This window comes from Equus quagga, chromosome 1, assembly GCF_021613505.1.
Source record: "Equus quagga isolate Etosha38 chromosome 1, UCLA_HA_Equagga_1.0, whole genome shotgun sequence".
NCBI lineage: Eukaryota > Metazoa > Chordata > Mammalia > Perissodactyla > Equidae > Equus > Equus quagga.
In genome coordinates this window covers 160946335-160973427 of record NC_060267.1, presented here as the reverse complement: position 1 = coordinate 160973427, position 27093 = coordinate 160946335, and the positions used below count along the sequence as shown (strand labels likewise).

General features: G+C 41.2%; 1 protein-coding gene across 1 annotated transcript in view; it reads left to right on the top strand.

The window, feature by feature from the left end:
* KAT2B (lysine acetyltransferase 2B) overlaps positions 1-27093 on the top strand; it is a 94945-nt gene that overhangs the window by 21809 nt on the left and 46043 nt on the right. Inside the window, exons 3-4 of the mRNA XM_046640543.1 lie at positions 8439-8565; positions 24713-24858. Of these exons, the coding sequence (XP_046496499.1) occupies positions 8439-8565; positions 24713-24858 (273 nt within the window). The remainder of the gene's footprint in view (positions 1-8438; positions 8566-24712; positions 24859-27093) is intronic.

Here is a 27093-nt window from a genome sequence, read left to right as displayed (position 1 = left end):
TGATGTGTTTTTTTCTTTGTCTCTACTAAACGGTATACAAGTATCATTGAGCACATGTGAGTATTTCTATAGGAGAGATTTCTAGCAGCGCAGTTGGGCCAAAGGGCACGAATATTCCAATTTGGCATCTGAAAGGCTGTGCTAGTGTCTCCTCCCACGGAGGAGGGCACATGTTCCTCACATCTTGGTCAACTTTAGATATTATCAATGTCAACCTTTTATATATATATGTTTTTTGCCAACCTAGTTATTGTGAGGAAATAGCTCACAGGGCTTTTCATTTCTCCATTACTAGTTACTTTGACCATTTTGTATGGGTTTGTTTGCCAGTAGCATTCATTTTTCTTGGAACCTCTTGCATTTGCCTTTTTTTTTCTATTAGATGGTACCATTTTCTTATTGTTTTATAGATGATTTTTATGTATTCTGAATATTAATACTTTGATTTATATGTTGTAAGTATACTCTCAACTGATCTCACTTATAAAATTTAGATTAATTTGAGAACTGATATCTTTACAATATTGAGTCTTCCAATCAAGAACAGTGCATATTTCTCCATTTATTCAGTCTTTAGTAGAAAGTTGTAGTTTTCTGTATATAGGTCTTACTTATCTCCTTAAAGATTTGTTTTAAGTATTTTATGACTCTTGCTGTTAGGATTTTTTTTTCCTATTATATTTTCTAAGTGATTATTGCTGATATAGAGAAAAGTGTTTTATATGTTGATCTTATATCCAGCCAATTTATTGATTTCTTTTTTAGTTTTGATGATGTCTAAGAATTGTCAATTTTTATACATTTTGTGTACTTCCAGTACAATGTTGAACAGCAGACATAGTGAAGGCTTCTTTTTTTTGGTAAATTTAATAGGAATGGTTTTTATGTCTCTATTTAGTGTAATGTTTGTTTTCAAGTTAAGATATACTGAATTTGCTATTTTTTCAATTAAAAATTAACGTTAAATTTTATGAAAAGCTTTTGGCATCGGTTATAATTATTTTTCTCCCTTTAATTTGTTAATGTAATTAATTTTTTTCAAATTACCTATCTTTGCATTCCTGTAATAAACTTTACTTAGTTATTATTTACCAGTCAAGATGCATGATTTTAATTGTGTACTGTTGGATTTGATTTACAAATATTTTATTTCAGTTTTTGCGAGATTGGGCTAGTAACTTTTTTGGTGTTTTTTGCTCTCTGTATTCTGCTTTAGTGTCAGAGTTATATTGGATTCATAAGATGACATGAGTTTTTCATTTTTTTCTGATGCTCTGGAACAATTTACGATACAAAGGAATTATCTGGTATTCTGCTGTCCAATGTGGTAGACACTAGCTGCCAATGACTGTTGAACAGCTGAAACATGGCTAGTCTGAATTGAAATGTGCTGTAAGTGTGAAATCCCTTGGATTTTGAAGACTGTAAAACTATGTAAAATGCCTTAATAATACTTTTCTATTATTTTATAAAAGATAATTTTTTACATGCTGAAATGATAATATTTTGGATGTGTTATGTTAAATATATTATTAAAATTAATTTCACCTATTTCTTTTACTTTTAAAAATTTGGCTACTAGACATTTTAAAATTTTATATGTGGTTCACATTATATTTGTGTTGGACAGTGCTGATCCAACCCTTGAGAGTTAACTTGAACTTTCCTATAAAATTATCTGGACCACGGGGCTGGCCCCATGGCCGAGTGGTTAAGTTTGCACGCTCCACTGCGGTGGCCTGGGGTTTCGCTGGTTCGCATCCTGGGCGTGGACATGGCACTGCTCGTCAGGCCACATTGAGGCGGCGTCCCACATGACACAACTAGAAGGACCTGCAACTAAGATATACAACTGTGTACTGGGGGCTTTGAGGAGATAAAGCAGAAAAAAATTATCTGGACCTGGGGCCTTTCTTAGGACATCTTTGACTACCTTTTAATTTTCTTCTAGGTTGTTAGAAAACTTTACTACTTATTAAATCAGTGTTGATAATTTTCCTAGGAAGTCATCTGTTTCATCTAATTTTTCAAATTTGTTGGTATAAAGTTCTACAGGGGCTGCCTGGTGGTGCAGAAGTTAAGTGCGCACATTCCGCTTTGGCAGCCCGGGGTTCGCGGTTTGGATCCTGGTGCGGACATGGTGCCGCTTGGCAAGCCATGCTGTGGTAGCCATCCCACATATAAAGTAGAGGAAGATGGGCACGGATGTTAGCTCAGGGCCAGTCTTCCTCAGCAAAAAGAGGAGGATTGGCAGCAGATGTTAGCTCAGGGCTAATCTTCCTCAAAAATAAATAAAGTTCTACAGAGTACTTATTTATAGTTATAAAATAAATCTATAGTTCAGTTTCCTTTTTCACTCTTTTTCTTTTTTTGGATGTGATTTTTTTTTTTGCCCCTTGGTTAAACTTGCAAAGAGTTTTTGTTTTTGTTTTAATGATCTTTCAAAAACTAACCATTGAATATACTGGTTAGGTATATGATTTTGTTATCTGGTTCCATAATTTTTTTTTTTTTTTACATTAAATCCTTTTGTCTATTTTCTGTGAGTTTATTTTGTTACTCTTTTCCTAGATGATTGAGTAGAATGATTAGTTCAGTTATTTATTTATTTATTTTTTGCCTGAGGAAGATTAGCCCTGAGCTAACATCTGTGCCAGTCTTCCTCTGCTTTATATGTGGGTTGCCGACACAGCATGGCTGATGAGTGGTGTAGGTCCATGCCCAGGATTCCAACCAGTGAAGTGGCACCTGCTGAATTTAACTACTTTGTGACAGGGCCAGCCCCTAGTTTATTTATTTTTAATCTTTCTGTTTTTCCCATAAATGCATTTAAGGGCATATGTTTTCCTTTAATTGTTGCCTTGACCATATCCCATAGATTTTGATACATTTTGTTCTCACTAGGTGATTGTGTGTATGTAACCTGGCTATCTCTTTGTCTTCACTTCTGCTTTGTTATAAAAATCTCCACCATGATCACTCAGTGAGCCTTTTGAGTGACTTCCCATTTCTATTACTAATAGTGGGAATGGAGCCGATTTATTCTGTGGGAGCATAGCATTTCATTTGTAAACTGGCCAATCATTTGTTCAGTACGTGCTGTGGCCTGTTTCATGATGATTGGGCCCAGGGGTATCCTCAAGCTACTTTCAGTGGTTGCGTCCTCTTCAAGTCCTTGCTTTAAAGTATCGACTGTCATAGTTCATCATGACTTAGAAAGCCCTTGTCCCCATCTCACCGTTCACCTCACGGGCACTCCTGGCATGTTATCCTTATCAGTGCCAGTCAATGCCATCATCATCTTTATCACCACTTTTATTTATTCAACACCTACCTGCATTAAGTACTTAATGCCCCCAACAGTCTTGTAAGACAGGTATTTTTATACCCATTTTATAAATTGGGAAACTTGGAGAGGTTAAGTGATTTGCCCAGGGTTCATACAGTTTGGAAATTCTGGAGCTGAGATTTGAAACCGTGTTTATATAACTACAAGTCCTTCCCACTTGACCATCGCAGTGATTCTGTATACTGTCACTGTGGCCTTTCTACCAACTTCAGCCCAAGAGGAAACATTTTGCTGGCCATGACTTTGCCTCTTTTTCTTCTCCTGTTGTTTCTGTGAGTTGGTCAAGGGCAGAGTGTTGAGGGGCAGTGGAGGAAGGCCATGAACCCTTGCAGGAAGGCTCAGAAAGGACACCTCTCCCAGAGTCTCCTGCCAGTCTGTTTTGTGATGGAGGATAGCCTTAATCTCATGTCTCCCTCGTCCTCCAGCTCCTTTTCTCTGTCCTTGGCCTCTTTGCTCCTCCAGGGTCTGAGGAAGGCAGTATATCCTGAAAGAACGTTCTAGTTCTTAGGCTTTGCTGCAGGAAGATTCAGTCTCTTTCCGCAAGGTTATCTGGGAAAATTTCCAGGAATCTATTGGCTAAGCAGAGCTTCGGGAGGAATAGGTGAGCATCACCCATTTGATTCAATCCCGGGGTTTCATCTACTCCAGGCCAGTGGTTCTCAACCTTTTTGTTTTTAATTTAGGTTTAATTTTTAAGATAAATATCATGACTAAAAAAGGCAAGGATAATTTTATTTGTAATATATTGTTTATAGTGATAATTCTAGAATTTTAAACTACATATACTCTTCTATCCCTGTCGCAAAAACTCTAGAAAATTCTGACGCAGAGGAGTTAACCCCCTCCTTTTTCTCCTCTGTCACTCTGCTTTAGGTGAACATCACTGGTCTCATACTGCATAAAAATGTTCTAGGGGAAGCAAGCACCTGCGTAATTAACTATACATGAGACAAGTGGGATGAGGTGTGTTCAGAAGCACGCGCGTGCTATTTCCTTCTGAAATGAGCTGCTCTTCCCTTCCTCTCATCCTACTTGAGAGTATAGATCTCCCTGACAGCCCCGTTAGCATGTTCTTTTTTAATGGGTCCATTACAAGTATCCCCTCCTTTTAGATCAGATTTTCATTTCTGTAGAGATTTCTTGTGTCCTCTGTCTCTGGTGCTATGATTGACATGTAGGGGGTGCTCAGTTAGTGTCTGAAGAATAAATAGGTGGCCAGTGCACGAGAGAGTGGGAACTGTTTGTGTTTTGTCTCTTCTTCTCCCTCCTCCCTGTGCGTTCTTCCCACCTGCCCTCCACATCTAGAGAAAACATTCCGCATTAGCATTGTCTTCGGAGATTATCCAGTCCAAACACTGTTTTGTGTGAAAGGCATTGATGTGGTTTCCTGGTCATTGACCCCTAGCACAGTACTGAGAGATCTTCTACCTGTGGACTTGTACCTTTGAACCACAAAGTGGCGTTCTGTCAGGGTTGATGGCTCTTCTTGGAGTGGGGGAGTGTACAGGCCAGCAGTGCTGGTGGACTGATTCAGAGCAAGTTGGTTTCTCAAGCTTCCTTATAATGAAGGCACTTCGTGCTTAACTAGGTCACTGCCTCTCTAAGAATCTGGAGTGACAGATGCTGGCTATGGTTGGTTTAATTCCGTTCCATACAAAGTTCCTGCCAGTTTTCCTTCCTGCTCATAGACAACCTGCCACAGAAGGAGACTTGGGCTCTGGTTGCTAGTGTGCCCAGATGCGAGTCCATCATGTTTGTCCAAAGCTAAAGTGCTTACTGCGGCGAATGAGGACCAACTCCCAAATCACGTGATTCTTTGGAGTTTTGACCTTCAGTCATTCTCTACCTGACTCCTAACCCTAAAGTAAATCTTGGGCCTTAATAAGTAATGAAGCCCTTGACTAGACAACTTGGCATCTTTATGACAATTCAAGGAGAATCTTGTGGGCTTTGGTTAAGGTTTTAATGTTCCATTCCATCCAGATATCAGAGAGATTTATAAGTTCTAGATTGTTAAGTAATTAGTGTTCTTCCTTGTGTAGACTGCATAGTTGATCCTGGCCTGGAAGTTAAACAAAAAACAAACAAGGAAGTAGTGTGATTTTCTCATGTAAATTAGTGACAGGAAAAGGGATGGATTTTTTTAGCCTCAAGGACTGCTGTTAAAGAAAAGAGAAAGTGAGGTTGCTGTACCTAATGACTAAAGGAAAGAGTGAGAGAGAAGAAGTGAGTTTGGAGACCTCCTGCCTCGTGTCCTTGTGTTCTGTCTCTATCCGTATTTCAAGCCTGGAGGATCCTGTTTGAGAGGGAGAGAATAGATCCAAGTAACCAAGCTAAAGTCCTTCTAGTCGCCTGTGAGGCCTTATAGGACTCCTCCCATTCCCAACTCACCTTGACTTCTGCAGCTCTTTCCTTTATCACTGTGCTCTCACCATGCTGGCCTTTGCTCTTTGTTGAGCAAGCCAGGCACTCTCTTGTCTCTGCACCGGCTGTTCCCTCTGCCTGGGATGCTCTTCCCCCAGATATCTAACGGTCAACTCCCTCTGCGCCTTCAAGTCTTTGTTTTAATGCCACCTTCTCAAAAAGGCCTCACTAAAATTGCACATTCTTTCCCACCCTCTCCCAACTCCCCTTGACTTGTCTCTTCATCTTTCTTTCCATAGCACTATCATTTTAAATATACCATATAAATTATTTATTAGTGTTGCCTATTTGCCCCCTCCCATCCTACCCTGATGTCAGCTCTCGGAGGGCAGGATCTTTGTTTGTTCCCTCACACACCTAGCAAAAGTACCTGGCGCATAGTAGGCCCTCAGTGCCCACTTTGGAATGAATGACTCAATATGCATAGTAGTTCTTTGGCTTAGAATGCAGTTCTCCAAACTGAAAAGTTTCTGGCCATTACTGTTTTGTCCTTTTTGGTTTGGCCTGCTGTACTTAATTGATTTGTTGGGACTGTTTTGTCATCATTTTTCTTTTTCTGACCAAAGGCCTTTTTGGAAAGGGCAGCTGGATCAGACCAACTGCCCAGAAAAGCCAGAGGTTGCAGGAGTCCTTTGAAGTGGCTCCACCACTGGTAAGAGAGGAGTGGTCCGCAATCGGGGTGGTTCCTTCCATCAATACAAAGATGCTTTCTTGGGTGCAAGTTCTCATGAGAGTCCCCCTCAAGAACACAGCCCCTGAGACCTTTCTAATCTCTGAGGAGGTGAACGGCTCATTGCAGAGAATTTCAAGGCCCAGTTCAGCTTAGTAACCGAGCTGTGGAGGTAATAGGTCCTGCCTGATACCTAGCCAAACAAAAGAAGGTGATGAGCTACTCATTGGGGGTTGTGCTGGTGGGGTTGCTGATGTAAGGGCCTTCTTTTGGTCCTGGCTTCTCCGTCCTCATTGCGATGAAATGTGAGAAGCAGTCAGGTTGGACTTGCCAGAGTCGCAGGCTCACTGGAAAGAACTTATCTTCAAAAGCAGATTTTCCTTCCTGCACCTTGACCTTTCTTGCCTTGCCAATTATTTATTCTTTCTTTTCTTACTCTCCTACACACACACACACTTCAGAAACTATTCCTATCTTGGGGAATTTTGAGGGAATTTTGAGAATGTATGAAGTCAAGGCAACAAGCATTCTGGAATTTTCGACAATTCAGAGTTCTCTTAACTTCAGCTGTCTGGTAGTCGGGGAAAAAAATCCAAATCAAGGAGAAAGGCCCTCTGAGGGAATAAAGATCTAGCACAAAGCCCAAGTGAAAATTTCTGCCACTTGTTTTATAGACCAGTGTTGTCCACTAGAAGTATAATGTGAACCACATGTGTAATTTTAAATGTTCCAGTAGCCACGTTAAAAAAGTAAAAAGAAACAGGCCAAATGAATTTTAATATCTTTTATTTAACTCTGTGTATCTAAAATATTAACGTTTCACATGTAATCAATGTGAAAATTATTAATGAGATATTTTATTTTTTCACCAGTCTTCTAAATCTTGTATGTATTTTACATTCATAGCGCCTTTCAATTTGGACTAGCCACATTTCAAGTGCCCAGTAGCCACATGCGGCTGGTGGTCATATTGGACAGTGTACATAGAAGGCTCTCATCCAGAATCAATCAGCCTATGTTACCTGTTATTCTAACAGTTAATTTTCTAGTTTCCCAGCCACAACAGATAAAGCAGTAAATAAATGATGAGAGCGATGGAGTGGTAAAGGATAGCAGGGAATGGGCAGAAGAATTAAAAGTGGCTGGAGTCATTCAGTAGAAGTACACTAGCTTTCCACACCTATGACCTCTGACATGCACAAAGTGGCAGCTTGGTAATTGAAAATAATTGATATCTTTTCATGCTTGTCCTCCACCTCATAACCCGAGTCACCACAAAAAGGCTAAATCATATTCACCATTCTCAAAGAAGGTAGGGAGGTGTGAAGAGTACGTGGAAAAAGTTCAGGAAGATTTCTATCAAGTGTTGCTAAAATAATAGCGTTCTAGTACCGGAAACCGGGGAATAATATACGTAAGTAGGAATCTCAGACTACGTGATAAAGCCCTTTCCATTTCTGAAGCTCGGAGCCCACAAAGGACTTGGAGGAATCTGCGAGTGTGGCTTCAGATGGATGTGTGCCTCCTCAGGTCCCTAAGATTGCTAACTTCTTTGGTTTCGTGGGTTTCCCTTCTGGTCCTTGGGGCAGAGTTGCAGCTGGAGCTCTGGAGCCCGTAAGGCTCAGCAGTGGCCTGGGCCCCAGCTGGGTTCCAGGAACCTCAGAGTCTGGCTTGTCCCTTTGGGAGCCTTTCCCTTGGAACTGGCCACTCGATGGGCATTTGCTTGGGACAGTGGTACCGAAGTGTATGGATCTGCTGTCTGAGCTGCACTACACACATTCCGGAGAACAAAAAACAACAAAAAACAAAACTCTCAAATCAAACACCCTCTTTGCCTTTTCTCTGTTTTTGTTTCTTGTGCATTTATAGAAAATTATGAAGTCAGGAGCAGGGAGAGTAGCTGTCATGTAACTAGTGTGCATTGTTCTCACATAAAACATTCAGCCTATCACTGCCTGTGACATAGTTTTGTCTCTCTCCTTATTCCTTTTTTAGGCCGAGGAGTCTTGTAAATGTAATGGCTGGAAAAACCCCAACCCTTCTCCCACGCCCCCCAGAGCCGATCTGCAGCAAATCATCGTCAGTCTAACGGAGTCCTGCAGGAGTTGTAGCCATGCCCTAGGTGAGTTCATAAATCTTCAAGGAAATGCTAACGTCATTGTTGCCTGAAAGTTCTAACTTACTGAATTCCATGGATTAGCCAAACTTGCAGTCTCTTTACCACTGTATGAGGCAACAACAAAAGAGTCTCTTTAGTCTGATGAATTTGCTGGGGAGGGCTTCTTGTGAGAGACAAACCTTGCACTGTCTGCACTGACTCCTGTCGGACTGTTCCCCGTTCGCCCAAGAGCTGGGTTCGACTGGGGGATTGCCACATAAGACAAAATATGACAACTGAGCTCATTAAAATAATGTACAACATGTTCTGCTGCGTTATGGTGGGGACTGAGGGTCTTTGACCGCCAGAGTTGAAACCTCAACCAACTGGTTCTTTGTCTAATTATTATTATTATTATTACATTTTCTGATTCCCTGAACTTTCTGAAAGTGCTTCGTTTTATCTTCCCCTTCTGTAGTTTCCTGTATCTGGCAGCTCTTTCTTCATTGGGGTTGTGTTTGGTAAATGTTTACTTGTGTTTTCCCTTTCAACTTTATCTTCCCTTAAGATAATCATTGTCAGGATGGCAAGATAGACTCTGCCAGAGTTACTCAACGTGACTGTGCTAATATGTTCTTGTCCTGACACTAGTTTCAGGATAATTTTTTTTAAATTGTATTTTGTTTGAGTAGTTAAAAGTTCATGGGTTGTTTTCTCTGGATACTAAAATTCCGGTTCATAAAGGATCTTGGAATATTATGCTTACTTTTTGGCCTTCAGTTATCCAGTCTCCGAAAGAATGCCTGTCTGTTCAGTTTACTGTCCCGTATTGTAAGGACGTAGCCCTGGGCAGAACATTCTCTCTAAAGTGGCTTTTTCCACCTGGCCATTGTAAGTGGGTGGCTTCTTTCTGACATGTTTTTCTCAAGCTTCCTGCTGATATCGAATTGTGCAGCATCAGCCTTCAAGGTTAGCATGGTGTAAGGTCGAGTCTGAAGTTCTATTTTGTGTTCAGCTGGGGAGGATTTCAATACTTATAGACCAAAAAGGGAGACAGTGTGATCTTCCCAGGAAGTTACTGCATGGAGTAGCCTTCTGAAAAAGGAAAGAGAGAGCATTGATCTCACAGAAGAAGTAAACACACTAATAGTTATATCATTGTGTTGATTTAACTAAAACAATGTAAATCTTGATTTTTGAGGCAGCCAGTGCAAAGGAAAGATTCCAAAAGTTACAGAAACACGTTCGCTGATAACTTACTTTTTTCACAATTGATCCCTCAGCGAATGCCCTTTAGAATTGCCTCAGAAAATATGATGCAATAAAAAGCTGGGCTCAAGAACTCGTTAAGCACTGGGCTTGAACTGTATTTGGTATTGATGGGGAAATCCGATTATCCTACATCCATTAACATTTAAAAACAGAGTCTTCTTTCTTAGCTGAGCAGATTGTCTCCCTTCTGAGCATGTAAACACACACGAGTGCCCAAAGGCAGAAACAGCCTTTTACAAAGAACAGCCAGCTTTGTTCCCTTTTATATTTCTTAACAAGCTTTGAAAACAAATACCATTATTTGACAATACATAATCAAGAATGGGGAAAAAAAGTACATATCCTTTGACCTCCAAATCCATGCCAGAAATTTAACCCCCACATAGATTAAGATGTGCCTTCAAGTTAAACTAAAAGGACAGTTATTATAGCCTTAGTCAGGATAATAAAAAACTAGAAACAACCTAAATATCCCAATGTAGGAAATAATTGGTTGAAGTGTGAAAATCTGTATTATAAAATTTGATATGCCTGTTAAAAAAAGATATATTTTGGGGCCAACCTGGTGGCATGACCGTTAACTTCACATACGCTGCTTCGGTGGCCTGGGGTTCGCAGGTTTGGATCCTGGGTGTGGACCTACACACCACTCATCAAGCCACACTGAGGTGGCATCCCATAGACCAAAAAATGGAGGAAGATTGGTACAGGTGTTAGCACAGGGCCTTTATTCCTCACCAAAAAAATAAGTAAATAAGTAAAAATAAAAAGATATGCTTTACAACATGTTAAGACATTCTTAATGTATTGTTTATGAAAAAAAGCAGCTTAATTGGACGTTTTACAATTTCAGACTAAATCTACTAGCTGGGGTTCAAATCCTGGCTTTACAACCAATAGCTGTAAGTTGCAGCATATTATTTAATCTGCCTGGACCTTGGTTTTCTCAGTTCTAAAATGGAGTTCAGAATAGTATCTACCTCATAGGATTGTTGTGAAGATTAGATGAGAGAACGCATGTAAAATTTTAGAACAGTGCCTGGCAAAGTAATGCGTTATTATTAGCTCTTCTTGTTAGTCGCAGTATGACAATACTCTCGGGTTCTTTCACGTCAAACAGCAGACATGAATTCCATCTAGTTTAAATGAGAAAACTGTTTAGAAGAAGGGTAGTGGTAGCTCCTAGAAGTTGGAAACAAAGGGAAACTCGGTTTCATTCGGGTTTGGGGATCTCAGCTGCTGGAGTTCGTCGACCTTCTGTCCGGACACTCCCCCTGGATGATTCAGTTCCAACTACCGCCGTCCCTGTGAGTATTGGTTCAGGATTTAAATCCCCCGAGGAGAGGACCTGATTGGCAGAGTGCCTGTCATGTGCCCAACCCTCAGCGTTTCACCCTCAGAGAACTACATGGGAGGCAGTCATTCCCAAATGCGTGGATGCTGACTCAAGTACACCATCATGAATATTATCTCATTTTATTAGTTTAGAAAACATGGCATGTATTTTAATATATATGAACAGGAAAAGATCTAGAAGGATGCCTGTTGAGTTGCTGACCCTGATTTTCTCAGGGTATTGGGGTTGTAGGTGTGTTAAAAATATTTTCCCCCTTCTCCTTCCTTTCTCACTCTTTACTTGTCTATACCTCTTCAGTCTGCTTTCTTAAAGTTGAAATGTCTGCACCTTTTCAAGTACTCTTGGAATTATTGCCAGAATGCCGTAGTTTATTTATTGGTCACACGGCTCTAGAAAACCTTCTGAGGTTGTGCTTCGTCCCTCCCCCAACTCCAACTTTTAAAAAATTTTTTATTATGGAAAGTTTTAAACATATGTAAAGTCAGAAAGAATAGTTCAATAACCGCCTTGTGCCACTCACCTGCCTTTAACAATTACTAACATTTGCCAATTCCTCCCATTTTGCTGGAGTATTTTAAGCAAGTTCCAGACATCTTTTCTTTTTTTGGGAAGATTAGCCCTGAGCTAACAACTGCCATCAATCCACCTCTTTTTGCTGAGGAAGACTGGTCCTGAGCTAACATCCGTCTCCATCTTCCTCTACTTTATATGTGGGATGCCTGCCACAGCATGGCTTGCCAAGCAGTGCATATGCACCCAGGATCTGAACCGGCGAACCCTGGGCCGCCAAAGTGGAATGTGTGAACTTAACTGCTGTGCCACCAGGCTGGCCCCCAGACATCTTTTCTTATCCATGCATAGTACTTCCTTTTTTCTTTTTTTGCTGAGGAAGATTGGCCCTAAGCTAATATCCACTGACAATCTTCCTCTTTTTGTATGTGAGCTGCCACCACAGCATGGTCACTGACAGAAGAGTGGGGTAGGTCCACACCTGGAAACTGAACCTGGCCACTGAAGTGAAGCATGCAGAACTTAACCATTAGGCCACCTGGGCTGGCTGCAATTATTTAATTATTGCCAGTAAAGTAGAGGCTGGGGTTAGGGAAATATCTCATTAATTAAAATATCTCATTAATTCTGTCAAGGCTGAATTCTCAAATATGTTTCAGTTTGTGCCTGTTGTTCTATTTTCGCACTCACTGTTCTGAGTTTGGTTAATTTAGTCACCAGTAATCATACATGTGTCAATATGTAATGTTCCTGGACTTGTCAAAACAAAACACTCAGGCTTATTGATTGAGATGATGTCTATTCTATTGATTTGCTGTTGGGCATCTTGTGGCTCAGCCATCCGTGTTCGTTTGACAGTGAGCTCCGGTTTCATGTGATCTCCTGACAGTTGCTTCCATCCCAGGCATCCTTGGCCTGCTGTAACTTGATATTCTTCCGTGTCTCCTGGGTGTATAACACAGGCCTGCCAGTCTGATCAAGTGCAAAGAGCATTCAATTGGGAGTTAGAAAATATGAATTCTAGGCCTGGCTCAGCAGTTTGCCAAGTCCCTTAACCTCTGCAGTTCAGTCTCTATCCATCGAATGACATGGTCGGTCTAGACCTGCTCTCCAGTGTAGCCACTCACTACATGCAGCTAATGAGCACTTGAAATGTTGCTACTCCAAATTGAGATGTGTTGTAAGTATAAAATACACGCTAGATTTTGAAAGCTTAGTATGAAAAAAAGTGAGCTGTCTCATTCATATTGATTACGTGCTAAATATTTTGGATATATTGTGATAATAATATGTACTACTATTAAAGTTAATGTCGCCTGTTTTGGGACGTAAAATGCACATATGGCTCACATTGTATTTCTGTGCATAGTGCTGGCTTAGAACATTCTAGTCCATTCTCTGAAATTATTTGATATTTGAGATTGGTACAATCAAATTCAATTTACAAAAATTTGATGAAGGGTCCCTAACAAAGCACTTCAGTTGGCCCAAGCTTTTCTCCTTATTTCAATATTAATAAAAATTCCTTATGTGGGGACTGTTTAAATAACAACCTGCTTCTATGACCAGGAAAGGAGGAAACACACTGTTGTGATCAAAACACAATTGTCATTTTGGAGTCCATTGTTCTGAAATGTACCAGAACATATTGATTATTAAATTTGACTAGTGAGAATTTTTTGCAGTTCTGTAGAAAGTTTTTGATTATTTTCCAGTGCCATCAGTTTTTTTCTGATATATAAATATATCATCTATACACACACACATATATATATTTAAACATCACAATGATGGAAATCGGCAATTCTTTATCACTGGTTACCACTGCTTACCTGCTTAATTACAGTAAAAACTTTCCAAGGAAAGTAAAGAGCTAGCATTAACAATTACACTAGAGCTTATTTCTTGAATAGTATGAGGTATGAAGGGACTAGCAGTATTTTTCTCATGGACTTGTTTCAAACATTTAAATCATAGGCAGTCGTTCGACCTGGCACGTTTTCTTTGGCCTTTCCACCTTTGCGTAGACCTCTACCGCTGAATCACCCGCTGGTTCCCGTGTGCACGTGTACTGTGCAGATGCCAAGTGACGTAAATATGGGCCCAGCCGGCACACTCGCACAATCTCTTGAATCAAGTCAGCGTATTCCTCTTGGCTGGGTGTCCTCTGTTTTCTAACGCCGCCTTTTACGCACAGGTTTCAGAGTTGTCAGGAGCTGTGAGTCTGGTCGAGCAGAGGTTAAGGGGATAAGCCTGGTAATCTTTTTCCTGCTTACTTGATGTAAGTTCCTTTTCCCCGCCTTCCTCTGCTATGAAGTCCTGGTGATTTTCTCTCCTGGTGCCTCCCTCTAGCACTGCCTGAATTCGGGCTTGTTGTGCATTCTTTGGTTGCATCTGCGGCAGCTCCTGGAGTTCCAGTCTCCATTCTCGCTTCCCAAGAAAGGAGTGGTCCAATCTGATCCCATTCTCCCGCTTAACTCCTCTGAGCTTCCCACTGTTCTCAGAATGCAGCCTCGCTTTGGCTGAGCTGCGGCATTGGTCAGGCCTCCACTCTCTAGCCTTTTTACCAACCACCTGTGTTGCCTTTTGCCACCAAGCTGTTAGTGTTCTCTGAAAGTTCTTCACGGTTTCTCTCCTCTCTGCCTTCGATATGGAGGCTCACACCACCTGCAATGCCTCTGCTTCATTTTCTGCCAGAGGAACCCTACTCACCTCGAGAACTTGGTAAAAAGAATAAAAGCCTTCTTGGAGCTCTGTTGCAATGTTCCTTCTTGTATAGCTATACGTATCTATACCCTTGTTGGTTTTCTGTGTTGCACTGAGATTAAAGACTGACTTTTTCTCTAGTTCCTAATATATTTAATTTTGGGGCATAATTGGGTTTATTCCTTCATTGATAAGCATTCATTGAATTCAGTAATACTCAAAAGATGGCTGGTAGCATTTATTTGCAAGGAGCTTTCATAGTTTATAATCTGTACTTGCTCTGTCCACTACAGTAGTCACTAGGCACGTGTGCCTTCTGAGCGCTTGAAATGTGGCCAGCTTGAATCGAAATGTGCTGCAAGTGTAACATGACACTGGTTTTGAAGACTTAGTATGACAAAAGAATGTAAAATATTAATGATTTTTACATTGTGTACATGTTGAAATGAATAATCTGGTACATATTAGGTTAAATAAAATGTGTTAGGGGCCGGCCCAGTGGCGCAGCAGTTAAGTGTGCACGTTCCGCTTTGGCGGCCCGGGGTTCACCGGTTCGGATCCTGGGTGCGGACATGGCACTGCTTGGCAAGCCCTGTTGTGGTAGGTGTCCCACACAGAAAAGAGGAAGATGGGCATGGATGTTAGCTCAGGGCCAGCCTTCCTCAGCAAAAAAAAAGAGGAGGATTGGCAGCAGATGTTAGCTCAGGGCTAATCTTCCTCAAAAAAAAAAAAAAGAATTCCTGAAACTCAACAATAAAGATAAATAATTTAAAAAATATGTTATTAATATTAATTTCACAACTTTTAGTGTCTTTTAAAGTGGCTACTAGAATATTTAAATGTACATATGTGGCTCGCATCCTGTTTCTGTTGGACTGAACTCATCTAACAGGCTCTTAATCTTAAGCTTCTCTTTTTCTCCATTCCAGATCTGAGATTACAAAAGGTGAAACCACTTTTAAATTATAAGCCTTTTGCACATAGTCAACTGAGAAGGTTTCAATGAGGGAATTCGTTTTACCTCTTCCAGCCTTGACCTCAGATTCCCATGAACAAAAAATGTATTTGAACAGCTTACGGATCCTCTGGATGCTGTGCCGTTTGTGTTCTTTCCAGGCCGAAGGAGCAGAGACATGTTAGCTGCCTGCCCAGCTGCTGCCTGTTCACACTGCAGGGCATGTGAGGACTGGCAGGCTGTCCTCAAGAGAAGTTCAGGCCAGTGATACATGGAGCCAGAGCTTAGTGAGGGTCACAGCACATGGTGACAGTGCACTTCCTGTTCCCAGCCAGGCAACAGCTGCACCATGATTCTTGGCAGCAGGCATTTGGCGAGTCGCTCCCTGGCACCCTGGGTATTTGCAAGTCTGACACAGCACTGAGAGGTGCCAAGGTACACCCTCCTGGAGAGATGTGAAGACAGCAAAGCCCCCCCAGGCCTGACTCACACCGTCTCTCCAATGCCCTCCACACGAGATGCACACGGGGGAGACAGTGACTCACCAGGAAGGCTGAGCTCTTCCCCCAAGTCAGGGGTTGGCCGTTCTTGGGTAATTATGGCGATCCTTTGTACCAGGCTCCTAGAAGACGATTTGAAATGAAAGCAGAGTCCTTTGCATTTGATTATCAAATTCCAAGTGGAGGAAAGATTTTTTAAAAACTTTTTATTTGGAAATAATTTCAAACTTACAGAAAAGACATGTGAATAGTAACAAAGAGCTCCGCATATATCTTTTGCCCAGATTTACCTATTGGTAACATTTTGCCCTATCTGCTTTGTCATTGTTCTCATACATACAGATACACGGACAGATTCTCGTGTGTGTGTGTGTGTGTGTCTGTGTGTGTGTATGCTTTTTTTTCCCGGACCATATGAGAATAAGTTGCATATACATCGTAGCTTTTTGCCCCTAAATATTTACGTATATATTTGCTAAAAATAAGAATATCCTTTTATGTAATCTCAGTTCCATTACTAACTTCAATACATTTTAACATTTATGTAATACTTTTGTCTAACCTACTTTTTGTATTCTAGCTTTATCACTTGACCCAAAAATGTCCTTTATAGTGTATTTTCCCCTCATTAAGCATCCAGTCTAGCATCACATATGTATTTAGCTGTCATGTGTAAGAAAAACAGTTTGTCCACTCTACTCACACTCAAAACTTCCAGAACACTTCTGACACCAAATGTTTGTGGGTTTTTCCACACCAAGCAATTCTCCAGCTCTCCAGTGGACACCGACTGGATGGCCTACAATTTAACTAGGTTCTGACGCTAAGGCCTGTAGTTAGTGCAGACCCCACAGGTTAAGGGCTCAGTCCTCCTCCTTCCCTCCACTTCAGATGCCAATCACAAGTCCAGTTTATTACCTGTGCTTCTGAATGACCAGCTATAGATCGGAGGCTCCCACAGAAAACGTTTTACTTACCGGATGCCCTGTTTATTATAAAAGGATGCAACTCACGAACAGCCAGATGGTAGAGATGCACAGGGCAAGGGATGGGGGAAAGAGCACAGAGCTTCTATGCCCACTCCAAGTTTGTCATCCTCCCAGCACCTCTATACTGTCACCCACCCAGAAACTCTCCAGACCCCTTCACTTGGGATTTTTACGGAAGTTTCTTCATTATGTAAGCATGATTGATTAAATCGTTGGCTGTTAGTCATTAGCTTGATCTCTAGACCCTCTCTCCTCCCATAGGTAGAGGGGATGGGGCTGAAAATTCTAGCCCTCTAATTACTTGTTTGGTTCCCCTGGAAATCAGCGCCCTCCCACCCAGCCTTAGCGGCTTTCTGAAAGTCACCTTATTAACCTAAACTCAAGTGTGGTTGAAAGGGACTTGTTATAAATAATGAAAAACACTCCTTTCACCTTTATTGCTCTCATTACTTAAGAAATTCCGAAGGAGCACTGTGCCAAATATATATTTCTTCTTATAAGTCTCAATGTCACAGCAGGTCTCTGTAGCCTCCTGAAATCTAGAACCAGTTCCTCAGCCTTTTTTTTGGTCTTTTATGACGTTGACATTTTGGTAGTGGGGTGTTTTAAATTTTAAAAACAATCCTGTTAAGATGGGAGAAAATACATTTTTGTCATCTTTGGGTTATGTGGGAAAGACTTTTTGCAAGCAAGACCTTAAAGAAATGCCAAACATAGATTTGACTTTCTAAAAAATTTAAAATTCCTGTACAACCAAACCAAACCAACCAACCAAACAAAAACCCAAACAAAATCCAGGAGCATTTGCAGTCAATATGACAGACATAAAGCTCTTTCAAGGCAATAAGACAAAGACCAACATCCTAAAAAAGCAATCAGAAGACATGAATAGCCAGTGTACAAAGGAACAAATGCAAATGGCCAGTAATGTGACAAACAGACAACTCCAAGGGCATTCCAATGAATGCAAATCAGAACAGTGGGGGACTCTCAATTTTTTGAAAGACTGATTAAACTACTGAGAATGATTCTTCACTGTAGGTAAGAGTGGAGAGAGCTCTGTTCTCTCCCACTGCTGCTATAGTGTACGTTGATGCAAACTTTATGGGGGGGGGGGTGGAAGTAGGGAGCAAATATTAAAACTTTAAATAACAGTGACTTAGTGTTATTATGAGTTCTGTGGCAGATTAACTGCTATAGATTTGTGCATTGTAGTTTACAGATTTTTATTTTATTTTAGTTTAGTTTTTATTTAATTCAGTTTTTAATAATATGCTTCCAGACTTGTAAATGATAGAGGCATAGCTCTTTAAGAAAATATGCTTTTAGATAATCGAGGGGACTCCATTTGCATCTAACAGGCTTCTTTAGAAAAGACTGAGAGAAGAGTTTCTGTCAATACTGAGTGACCCTTTTTGGTTAAGTATGAGTTGATTATCAGTGCAGCAAATAGTTTAGCTTTGCAGTTAGAGTGAAATGAGCCTGGGTGTTGGTATGGGTTGGGTTGATTGTGGGCTCCTGAGTAAGTCCTGATTCTGGTCAACAGCCCCACAGAGTCAGGAGCAGTCTTTAGATTTGGTAGAGACGGGGTTGTTTGAGGAAAGTGCTATTTTAGGAAGACTATCCCTGGAGTAGAGAGAACAGTCTAGGGGCTATTTTGGTACTTTTGGCTTAAGATCACAATGACCCAAAAGGTAGGAATGGGGGAAAGCGATAACTCTGAGAGAGAGAGTGAGGAAACTCGGCTGAATCTGGTGGGAGATAAAGGACAATGAAGGAATGAATGATGGATTCCTTGACAGAAACAGAGCTGGCAAGAGGGATTCACCCTTTTGAGGAGAGCCATGAGGATTTTAATCCTAGTGTCAAATTTGTCATGATGGTGGTGCAACCTTGTTGTTGGGATGGGGAGGCTGCGAGGTGGGGTGTGGGGCACATTTGAGCTTGAGGAGAGGTTAGCTGGTGGAGTGGATTTGGTGAGAGGGAAGGGCTGAGAGCTAGTTGCTCAGAGGCCGAAAAGGAGTTTTGGTCAAAAGGGGCCCATAGTGGGAGAGTCTGAGAACATGGCAGGTCCAGACGACTATGTATTTGTAGTGTAGTTGTGACTGACCTTGTCTAGCTTTCTTATTACAGGGAAGCTTCTCTTTCATAGCAACTTGTCTGTACCTTCATGTTTCCCTCCTCAAGCACATGGTCCACTCCCTCTACTTTCATCTGATTTCCTCCCACTCCATCATTCCTTCCAGGAAGTTTAACCCTTTTCATACAATATCATCCTTCTGCCTCAGCATACCCCCTTCCACCCCAGACCTACTTTTCCTTCATTCTCTTTTTTTTCTTTCTGCTTTTTCTCCCCAAATCTACCCAGTACATAGTTGTATATTTTAGTTGTGAGTCTTTCTAGTTGTGGTGTGTGGGATGCCGCCTCAGCGTGGCCTGATGAGCAGTGCCATGTCCATGCCCAGGATCTGAACCAGCGAAACCTTGGACTGCCGGCAGGGCGCGAACTTATCCATTCGGCCACGGGCTGGCCCCTCCTTCTTTCTTAAAGGAAGAGATGTACTGTCTTCTGCTGTAAAAGTTACCTCCGTTCATCTAGAAGAGCCTCTCCCTTCCTGCCTTCTTGAAAATGTGCTGCTTCATTTATATTTCTCCCCATCTCCAGCTCCTTAGTCCTTTGTACTTAGAGTCACACAGAGAGTTTTGAGGAGAGATGAGATCATGGATTTCATTACGCGCAGCATTAGAAGGAAATGAATCTCCTCAGGTCTCACTTCTTAAGCATTTTAATTTTTATCTAGTCTACTCTTCAGAATATACTAGAAGATACTTCCAAACAGTGTTTTTCAAAATGTGGATTCCCAACCAGGGGAGGGAATGCCCCACCACCCTTCTGAAAATGGGAGCTTCTACCTCTGTTTGAACTAGAGCAACTCTTTCTAATTCTGATTAAGAATTCATTTGGCTAAAGTGTTTTGTGGTTTAAAGAAAGTGAACCATTGGTTTAAGAAATAAATCATGGCATGTACTTCCATGAGTTAAACCCATTATATGTTAGCACTTTAGACTGTTTCACATTATGGAGAATCTGAAGGAATTTATATATATTGTAGATAGATTGCTTTCATAGCTCATCACTCGAAAGAGATTAAAACATTACAAAGCAAAAATAGTCTTAAGTAAAATTGTTTCTGTAAATAACTGACATAAAAATTTTGACCTAGTTGTCTCCAGAATGAGGCCTTCCTCCCAAAGGCTTCAGGCTGACCTCAAGGAAAATTTTGCACAGTCTTTAGAAAAAAAAGATGACCTGGCAAACGTTCTACCTGAAAGGAAGTCTAATTTTGGGCATCTTTTAGAAAGTGCTGAAGCCACATATTGTATAGCCAAGTAGAAAGTAATAGATTTGAATATTAATTTTTGTGTTTACACACACACATATATTTGTAGTTTTTCTGTGATGTAAGTTATTTATCTTAAAAAGTTTAGTCAATTACTCCTTTTCTATTTGATAATGTAATAATACAGTGTTAGCATTGTCAAGTTTAGATGTATCCACTAGATTTATCTCACAATGCCTTAGGCAGACAGATCACTAAATTTCCTTCTTTCCCTCTTACCTTTTAAAAAGCCTCTATAGGGGTGCACATGCATGTATGTGTAGGTGTGTGCACATGCATGCTTGCTCATCACCAGTGGTCCTTGACCTTGGACTCATCACTCTGCCTTACCATTACTTTTCTTCATTAGAAAGGAGTGAAAGGTGGGTACCTCCGCCCCTCTAATTTTAACTCGTTTAATGTGGCTTCCTTATGGACATTTGGAAGGCCTACCCTCTTGGTATTTAATCCTCTTTACTCTCTGAAAATGCTTTTGATCAGATATCTTAGTTTGCTTTTGGTCAGATATCTCAGAAACAGACTTCAAGACTAGGACTTGAGTAGTTTATTTAGGAGGAAGGTATTGGAGTGGAAAAGTGAGACAAGAAGGAAAAGGTGCCCCATGAAGGGTGTGTTACCAAGCCAGCTCCCACTGTGAGCAACTGGTGCTTCATTCTGTGGGGGAAAATGTGGGGGCCAGTGTAGAACACTTACCTCAGGCTTGTTCCACCCGAGGGGTGAGGGAACTGGAGTATTTACATGCTAAGTTCTTTAGGCTTTGATTGAAGGCTGCTCTTGAGGGGCTTATGGGTGGCAGAGCAGATTATAGTGACTGCAAAAGGCCTTCGGTAGACAAATGGAGCTACTGGGAGTTGGAAGCTAGGAGGTGTGCCCTGAAGTGGCAAGGGAAGGGGAGATGGGTAGGGTACCAGCAGCATTCTCTACCCCAGGCTCCTGATGGAGCCTCGTGATTTAAAGACAATAGCACCATGGTCTCTGGAGTAGACTGACCCATGCCCAACACCTAGCAAGTATTCCTCAATAATCTTTAGTTCCATCTCCCTTTAAAAAGGTGAGGAGAAGCCAATCACTCTTCTACATATTTTAGTCTTTCTTTAAAGACCATCTCAAACATTTCTATGTCCCAAAATTTTTAAGCCTGTACACGAAGAGCTACGCCTAAGAGGATCACTCTTTTTTTGTAAGATTTTATTTTTTCCTTTTTTTCTCCCCAAAGCTGCCTGGTACATAGTTGTATATTTTTAGTTGTGGGTCCTTCTAGTTGTGGCATGTGGGATGCCGCCTCAGCGTGGCTTGATGAGCACTGCCATATCTGTGTCCAGGATCTGAACCAGCGAAACCCTGGGCTGGAGAAGCAGAGTGCGAGAACTTAACCACTTGGCCGGCCATGGGGCTGGCCCCAAGAGGATCACTCTTGAAGTGCTGGCGCCCATTATGCAGCAAGCAAAGTGATGAGTGCTGGGGATACAGAAATGAAGGATGTGATCCGGCCCAGAGGAGCTTCTGGACTAGTGGGGGATCATTGCATGGCTTACCTAGAGAGCCCTTCTCAAGTGAGAAAGACTTGAAGTGAATCAGCTGATCATCAAAATAATATGTTGTGGGTACTTTATTTATTTTTTCTGGGTGTACATCATTGTATTTCTGTTTCTGTGTAGACTACATCATGTTCAGCACCCAAAGAATAATTACAATCCATGGCCATACACATGTACCTAATCACCCCTTTCACCACCTGCCCACCCCACCATGTTCCCCTCAGGTAACCACCAATCTAGTGTCTGTCTCTATGTGTTTGTTTGTCATTGTTTTTATCTTCTGTTTATGAGTGAGAGTATACAGTATTTGACTTTCTCCCTCTGACTTATTTCACTTAGCATAATACCCTCAAGGTCCATCCAGGTTGTCACAAATGGCAAGATTTCATCCTTTTTAATGGCTGAGTAATATTCCATTGTGTATATGTACTGCATCTTCTTCATCCATTCATCCCTTGACGGGCACCTAGGTTGCTTCAAAGTCTTGGCTATTATGAATAATGCTGCAGTGAACATAGGGTGCATGTATCTTTACCCATTTGCATTTTCATGTTCTTTGGATAAACCCAGCAATGGAATAGCTGGATTGTGTGGTAGTTTTATTCTTAATTTTTTGAGGAAACTGTAGACTGCTTTCCATAGTGGCTGCACCAGTTTTCACTCCGACCAGCAGTGTACGAGGGTTCCCTTCTCTCCACATCCTCTCTAACACTTGTTGTTTCCTGTCTTGTTAATTATAGCCATTCTTACAGGCATGAGGTGATATCTCATTGTAGTTTTGATTTGAATTTCCCTGACAGTTAATGATGTTGAACATCTTTTCAGGTGCCTGTTGGCCATTTGTATATCTCCTTTGGAGAAATGTCTGTTCAGAGCTTTTGTCCATTTTTCAATTGGGTTATTTGCTTTCTTGTTGTTGAGGTGTATGAGTTCTTTATATATTTTGGGTATTAACCCCTTATCAGATATATGGTTTGCAAATATCTTCTCACAATTTATGGGTTGTCTTTTTGTTTTGTTGATGGTTTCCGTTGCTGTGCAGAAGCTTTTTAGTTTGATGTAGTCCTATTTGTTTATTTTTTCTGTTATTTCCCCTTGCCCAGTCAGACATGGTACTTGAAAATATGCTGCTAAGACTGATGTCAAAGAGTGTACTGCCTATGTTTTCTTCTAGAAGATTCATGGTTTCAGATCTTACATTCAAGTCTTTCATCCATTTTGAGTTAATTTTTGTGTATGGTGTAAGATAATCATCTACTTTCGTTCTTTTGCATGTGGCTGTCTAGTTTTTCAAACACCATTTATTGAAGAGACTCTCCTTTCTCCATTGTATGCTCCTGGCTCCCTTGTCGAAAATTATCTGTCCATGTATGTGTGGGTTTATTTCTTGGCTCTCGATTCTGTTCCATTGATCTCTGTGTCTGGTTTTGTGCCAGTACTATGCTGTTTTGGTTACTGTAGCTTTGTGGTGTATTTTGAAATCAGGGAGTGTGATGCCTCCAGCTTTGTTCTGTTTTCACAGGAGTGCTTTGGCTATTTGGGGTCTTTTGTTGTTCCATATAAATTTTGGGATTCTTCGTTCTGTTTCTGTGAAAAATGTCATTGGGACTTTGATAGGGCTTGCATTGAATCTGCAGGTTGCTTTAGGGAGTATGGACATTTTAACTATACTAATTCTTTCGATCCAAGACCACGGCATATATTTCCATTTCTTTTTGTGTTTTTCAATTTATTTTGACAATGTTTTATAGTTTTCAGTTTATAGGTCTTTCACCTCTTTGGGTAAGTTTATTCCTAGATATTTTATTCTTTTTGTTGCTATTGTAAATGGGATTGTATTCTTAATTTCTCTTTCTGCTACTGTGTTGTTAGTGTATAGAAATGCAACTGATTTTTGTATGTTTTTTGTATCCTGCAACTTTACCATATTCATTGATTATTTCTGAAAGTATTTTGGTGGATTCTTTAGGGTTTTCGATATATAAAATCATGTCATCTGCAATAGTGACAGTTTCACTTTGTGGGTGCTTTAGAATTTGGGTCAGACGTTCTTCACTTTCAGACCCTGACTCTGCCTTGTTGGCTGAAAGACATCAGGTGAAATATCATTCAGTCTCTCTGAGCCTTGGTTTCCTCCACCGTAAAATGGGATTACTAATACCTACTTCATGGGATTGTTTGACAATTAAATGCAATAACCTTGAAAAATGGACTGGTTTGCATGGAAGAGAAGACCAGGGCAGAGGAGAGGAGGAGGTCAATGGAGAGGTCGCTTAACTAGAGTGAGACGACAGACAAAGGAAGGAAAAGTGGGTTTGGGTGCTTGATCATGGAGGACGTTGAATCTCAAGCTCCAATATTCCTTGGAACTTTGCTGCAGAAACACTGAGGTTTGAGTCTGTCTCCGTCAGAAAGGCTGAGGGAAAGGGCTTCATTTAGTCTTTACACTGATTATTATATTCTTGGCCGACCGAGCTATTCACAGGACTTGGAACTAAGACTTTAGGGAGCTTGTTTTTGTGTCCCTCTGAACCACAGACCCACAAATCCTGGACCCACCTATAGGAGCACAGAACCCTCTTGGCATGGTGGAGAATTTGCTTATGTGGAAACATAGGAATTTAACACTAACGTGACCGGACTTGGTGCCAACAAGTTCTGGATTTTAAACTTTACGTTGTTAGAATACATTAGCTGCTGGTTCATTTTTGGTCTTGGATGGGAAGGCTAAGGCTCAACAAGGTAGCAGTCTCCTAATTATAAGTCAATTTTGTGAGAAGACTTAGATTTTATAGGGGTTCAGAAATTTCCTCTATTTATAACGGGGTCTAATGGATTGGTGTTCCAGAAGGTTTGTGAGAGAGAACTTTCCATTATAAAGTCAAGAATTTTTGTGGTTTCCAACTAACTTCTCTCATATATTCCTTTGATCTTTGTCGTAAGCTGCCCACGTTTCCCACCTGGAGAATGTGTCAGAGGAAGAAATGAACAGACTCCTGGGAATAGTGTTGGACGTGGAATATCTCTTCACCTGTGTCCACAAGGAAGAAGATGCAGATACCAAACAAGTTTATTTCTACCTATTCAAGGTGAGATTTTAACATTTTGAAACGCTTTTCTTCTTTCTCTCATTGTTCAGATGTGCTCAGTTTCTGTACACCGGGTCATGGGTGGGAAGGCTCTCAGCTCATGACATGTTTTGCCCTCACGGTTTGCTGAAGCATGTGTTTCTTCATGAGGGCTTCTCTAAAATGACACATCATACGTTGAACACATCTCCCTCCTTGAGAGCCTTCATCCTTGTGTGCAAAGCTGAATCTCTTTATTTGCTTATGCTAATAGATTTCTTTCCATCCACCCAACCATTCATTCATCCAACAAATACTTACTGCACACCTGCTCTGTGCATGGCGCTCATGTAGGCATGAGGCACAGGTCAGTGGGCAAGACAAAGTCCCTGCCCTGTGGAGTTTGTTTCACTAGAAGAGGCAGACAATCAACGAGTAAATAGTGTATTTGCAGATGGTGCTAAGTGCTGTGAAGAGAATAGAGTAGGGTAAGTGGAATCAGAATGGCAGGGATGGTGGTGGGTAGGGGACATGATCAGAAGGAAGGGTAGGTAGGAAAGGCCTCTCTGAGGAGATGACAGTTGAGCAGAAACCCGAGTTTGAGGAGAGGAGCCATCCCTGAAAAGGGGTGGGGGAAGAGTCTTCCAGGCAGTGGAAAGACAGGCATCTAGCCTGTGCACAGAGTGAGCTCAGTGTGATGTAGGAAGAGCAAGGAGGCCAGCATGGTGGAGCCCAGTGAGCAAAGGGAGGCGGGAGGGGAAGCAGTTGGAGGGGTGGCATTAAGGCTTTCAGTCTTAGGCTTCAAGAGGAGGAATCAAAAATTTCTAGATGTGTCTTGGCATCTTACTGCTGTTCTCTGTGCCTTGTTGACAGCAGTCACCGATTACTGCTTCTGCTTCCCACAGCTGCCTCTTTCTGCCTCTCCTCAGCTCCATTTGGGTCACGTCCACTCCCTTTCCATGGATATACGTCTCCCTCAGCTTCTGATTGCAGTCAGGACTGACAGATGTGGGAGGGGAACTGGTGGTGGGAATGGATAGGAAAACTTCAGGTTGCCAAAAATAGATTCATAAAGGAGGCTGACAGAAGGAATAATTTTGTAAAAAAAGTAAACCTGCTACTGAGGGACCTATTGATTATGCTGTATTGTGTAACCCTTATAAGGATCTTTAGAAACAAGCACAAAACAAAAAGCTCAGAGCTTACAGCCAGGAGGAGTTTGCCTCTTCTAATGAGCACTGTGCTTCATTTTATATGACAAGAACGGATCAGTTTTTCCATTGAGTTTCCTCTTTTGCTTTGGCTACTAGGAGTCTCGGTGCAAATTTTGTGCCCAATTCCTACAGCTTTTTTTTTTTTTTGTCTGAATTTACTTGATACATAATTTTCTCATCTCTTCTCTCATTTTGTTAATGTGGGTCATGTGGGGATATTGAGTCTAAAAAGGTTAATGGTGGAGGTGGGGTAGAAAGAGGGGGGTTGGGGATGGACAACTGACTTCCCCATAGCCATTAGCAGGCTCTAGGCTACACCAGGTAAGAACTTGTTGACATGGATGTGAGGCCTGAGTCATCCCGATTGAACCCTGGCAGGTTCATACTGTTTAGAGCTTCTTTGGAAAAAGACCTTAGTTGAAGAAAAACAACATCTGCATGACTGCAGCTATTATTTGTCTGGGCACTAAGTTCCCTGGCAGTCCCCCACCACCCTGTTAGACATGAAGGTGGTGTCAAGGTTTCCATCCTGTCAGCCTCCTCTTGATTCTCTTTATAACCAACCAAACAGGCCGGAAAGCATTGCTCTGCTTTGAAGTGCATTTTCTCTCTCTCTTTCTTACATCCCTCATCTTTAACAGTGCAAATACATTTGCTTGTGGGAACAAAATCCAAAATATTTAGCATTCTCCCCGCTTCCTCCCCACTAAAATTATTCTCCGGGCAAGTGAGTTATAAATCATCTTTTCCTTAGCTTTTGAAAGGCAGTTCCTGTGTCTCATGTGTCTCAATAATGAAATTAAAATGTCTTACACATTTTCGTAGCATTTAAAAAACTTTAGTCTTAGATGTTGAAAATAAACTCAACGAAAAGCTGCTTCCTAAAGCTCATTTTATCCTGTAAATGTGACTCTGGAGCCCAGCTATCTGAGTTTAAATCCTTATTCTTTGTGACCTTGGGCAAGTCATTCTCCCTTGGTTTCCTTCTCTGTAAAATACAGACAGCACTAGTACCTACCTCAGAAGCTTCTTATGAGTGTTA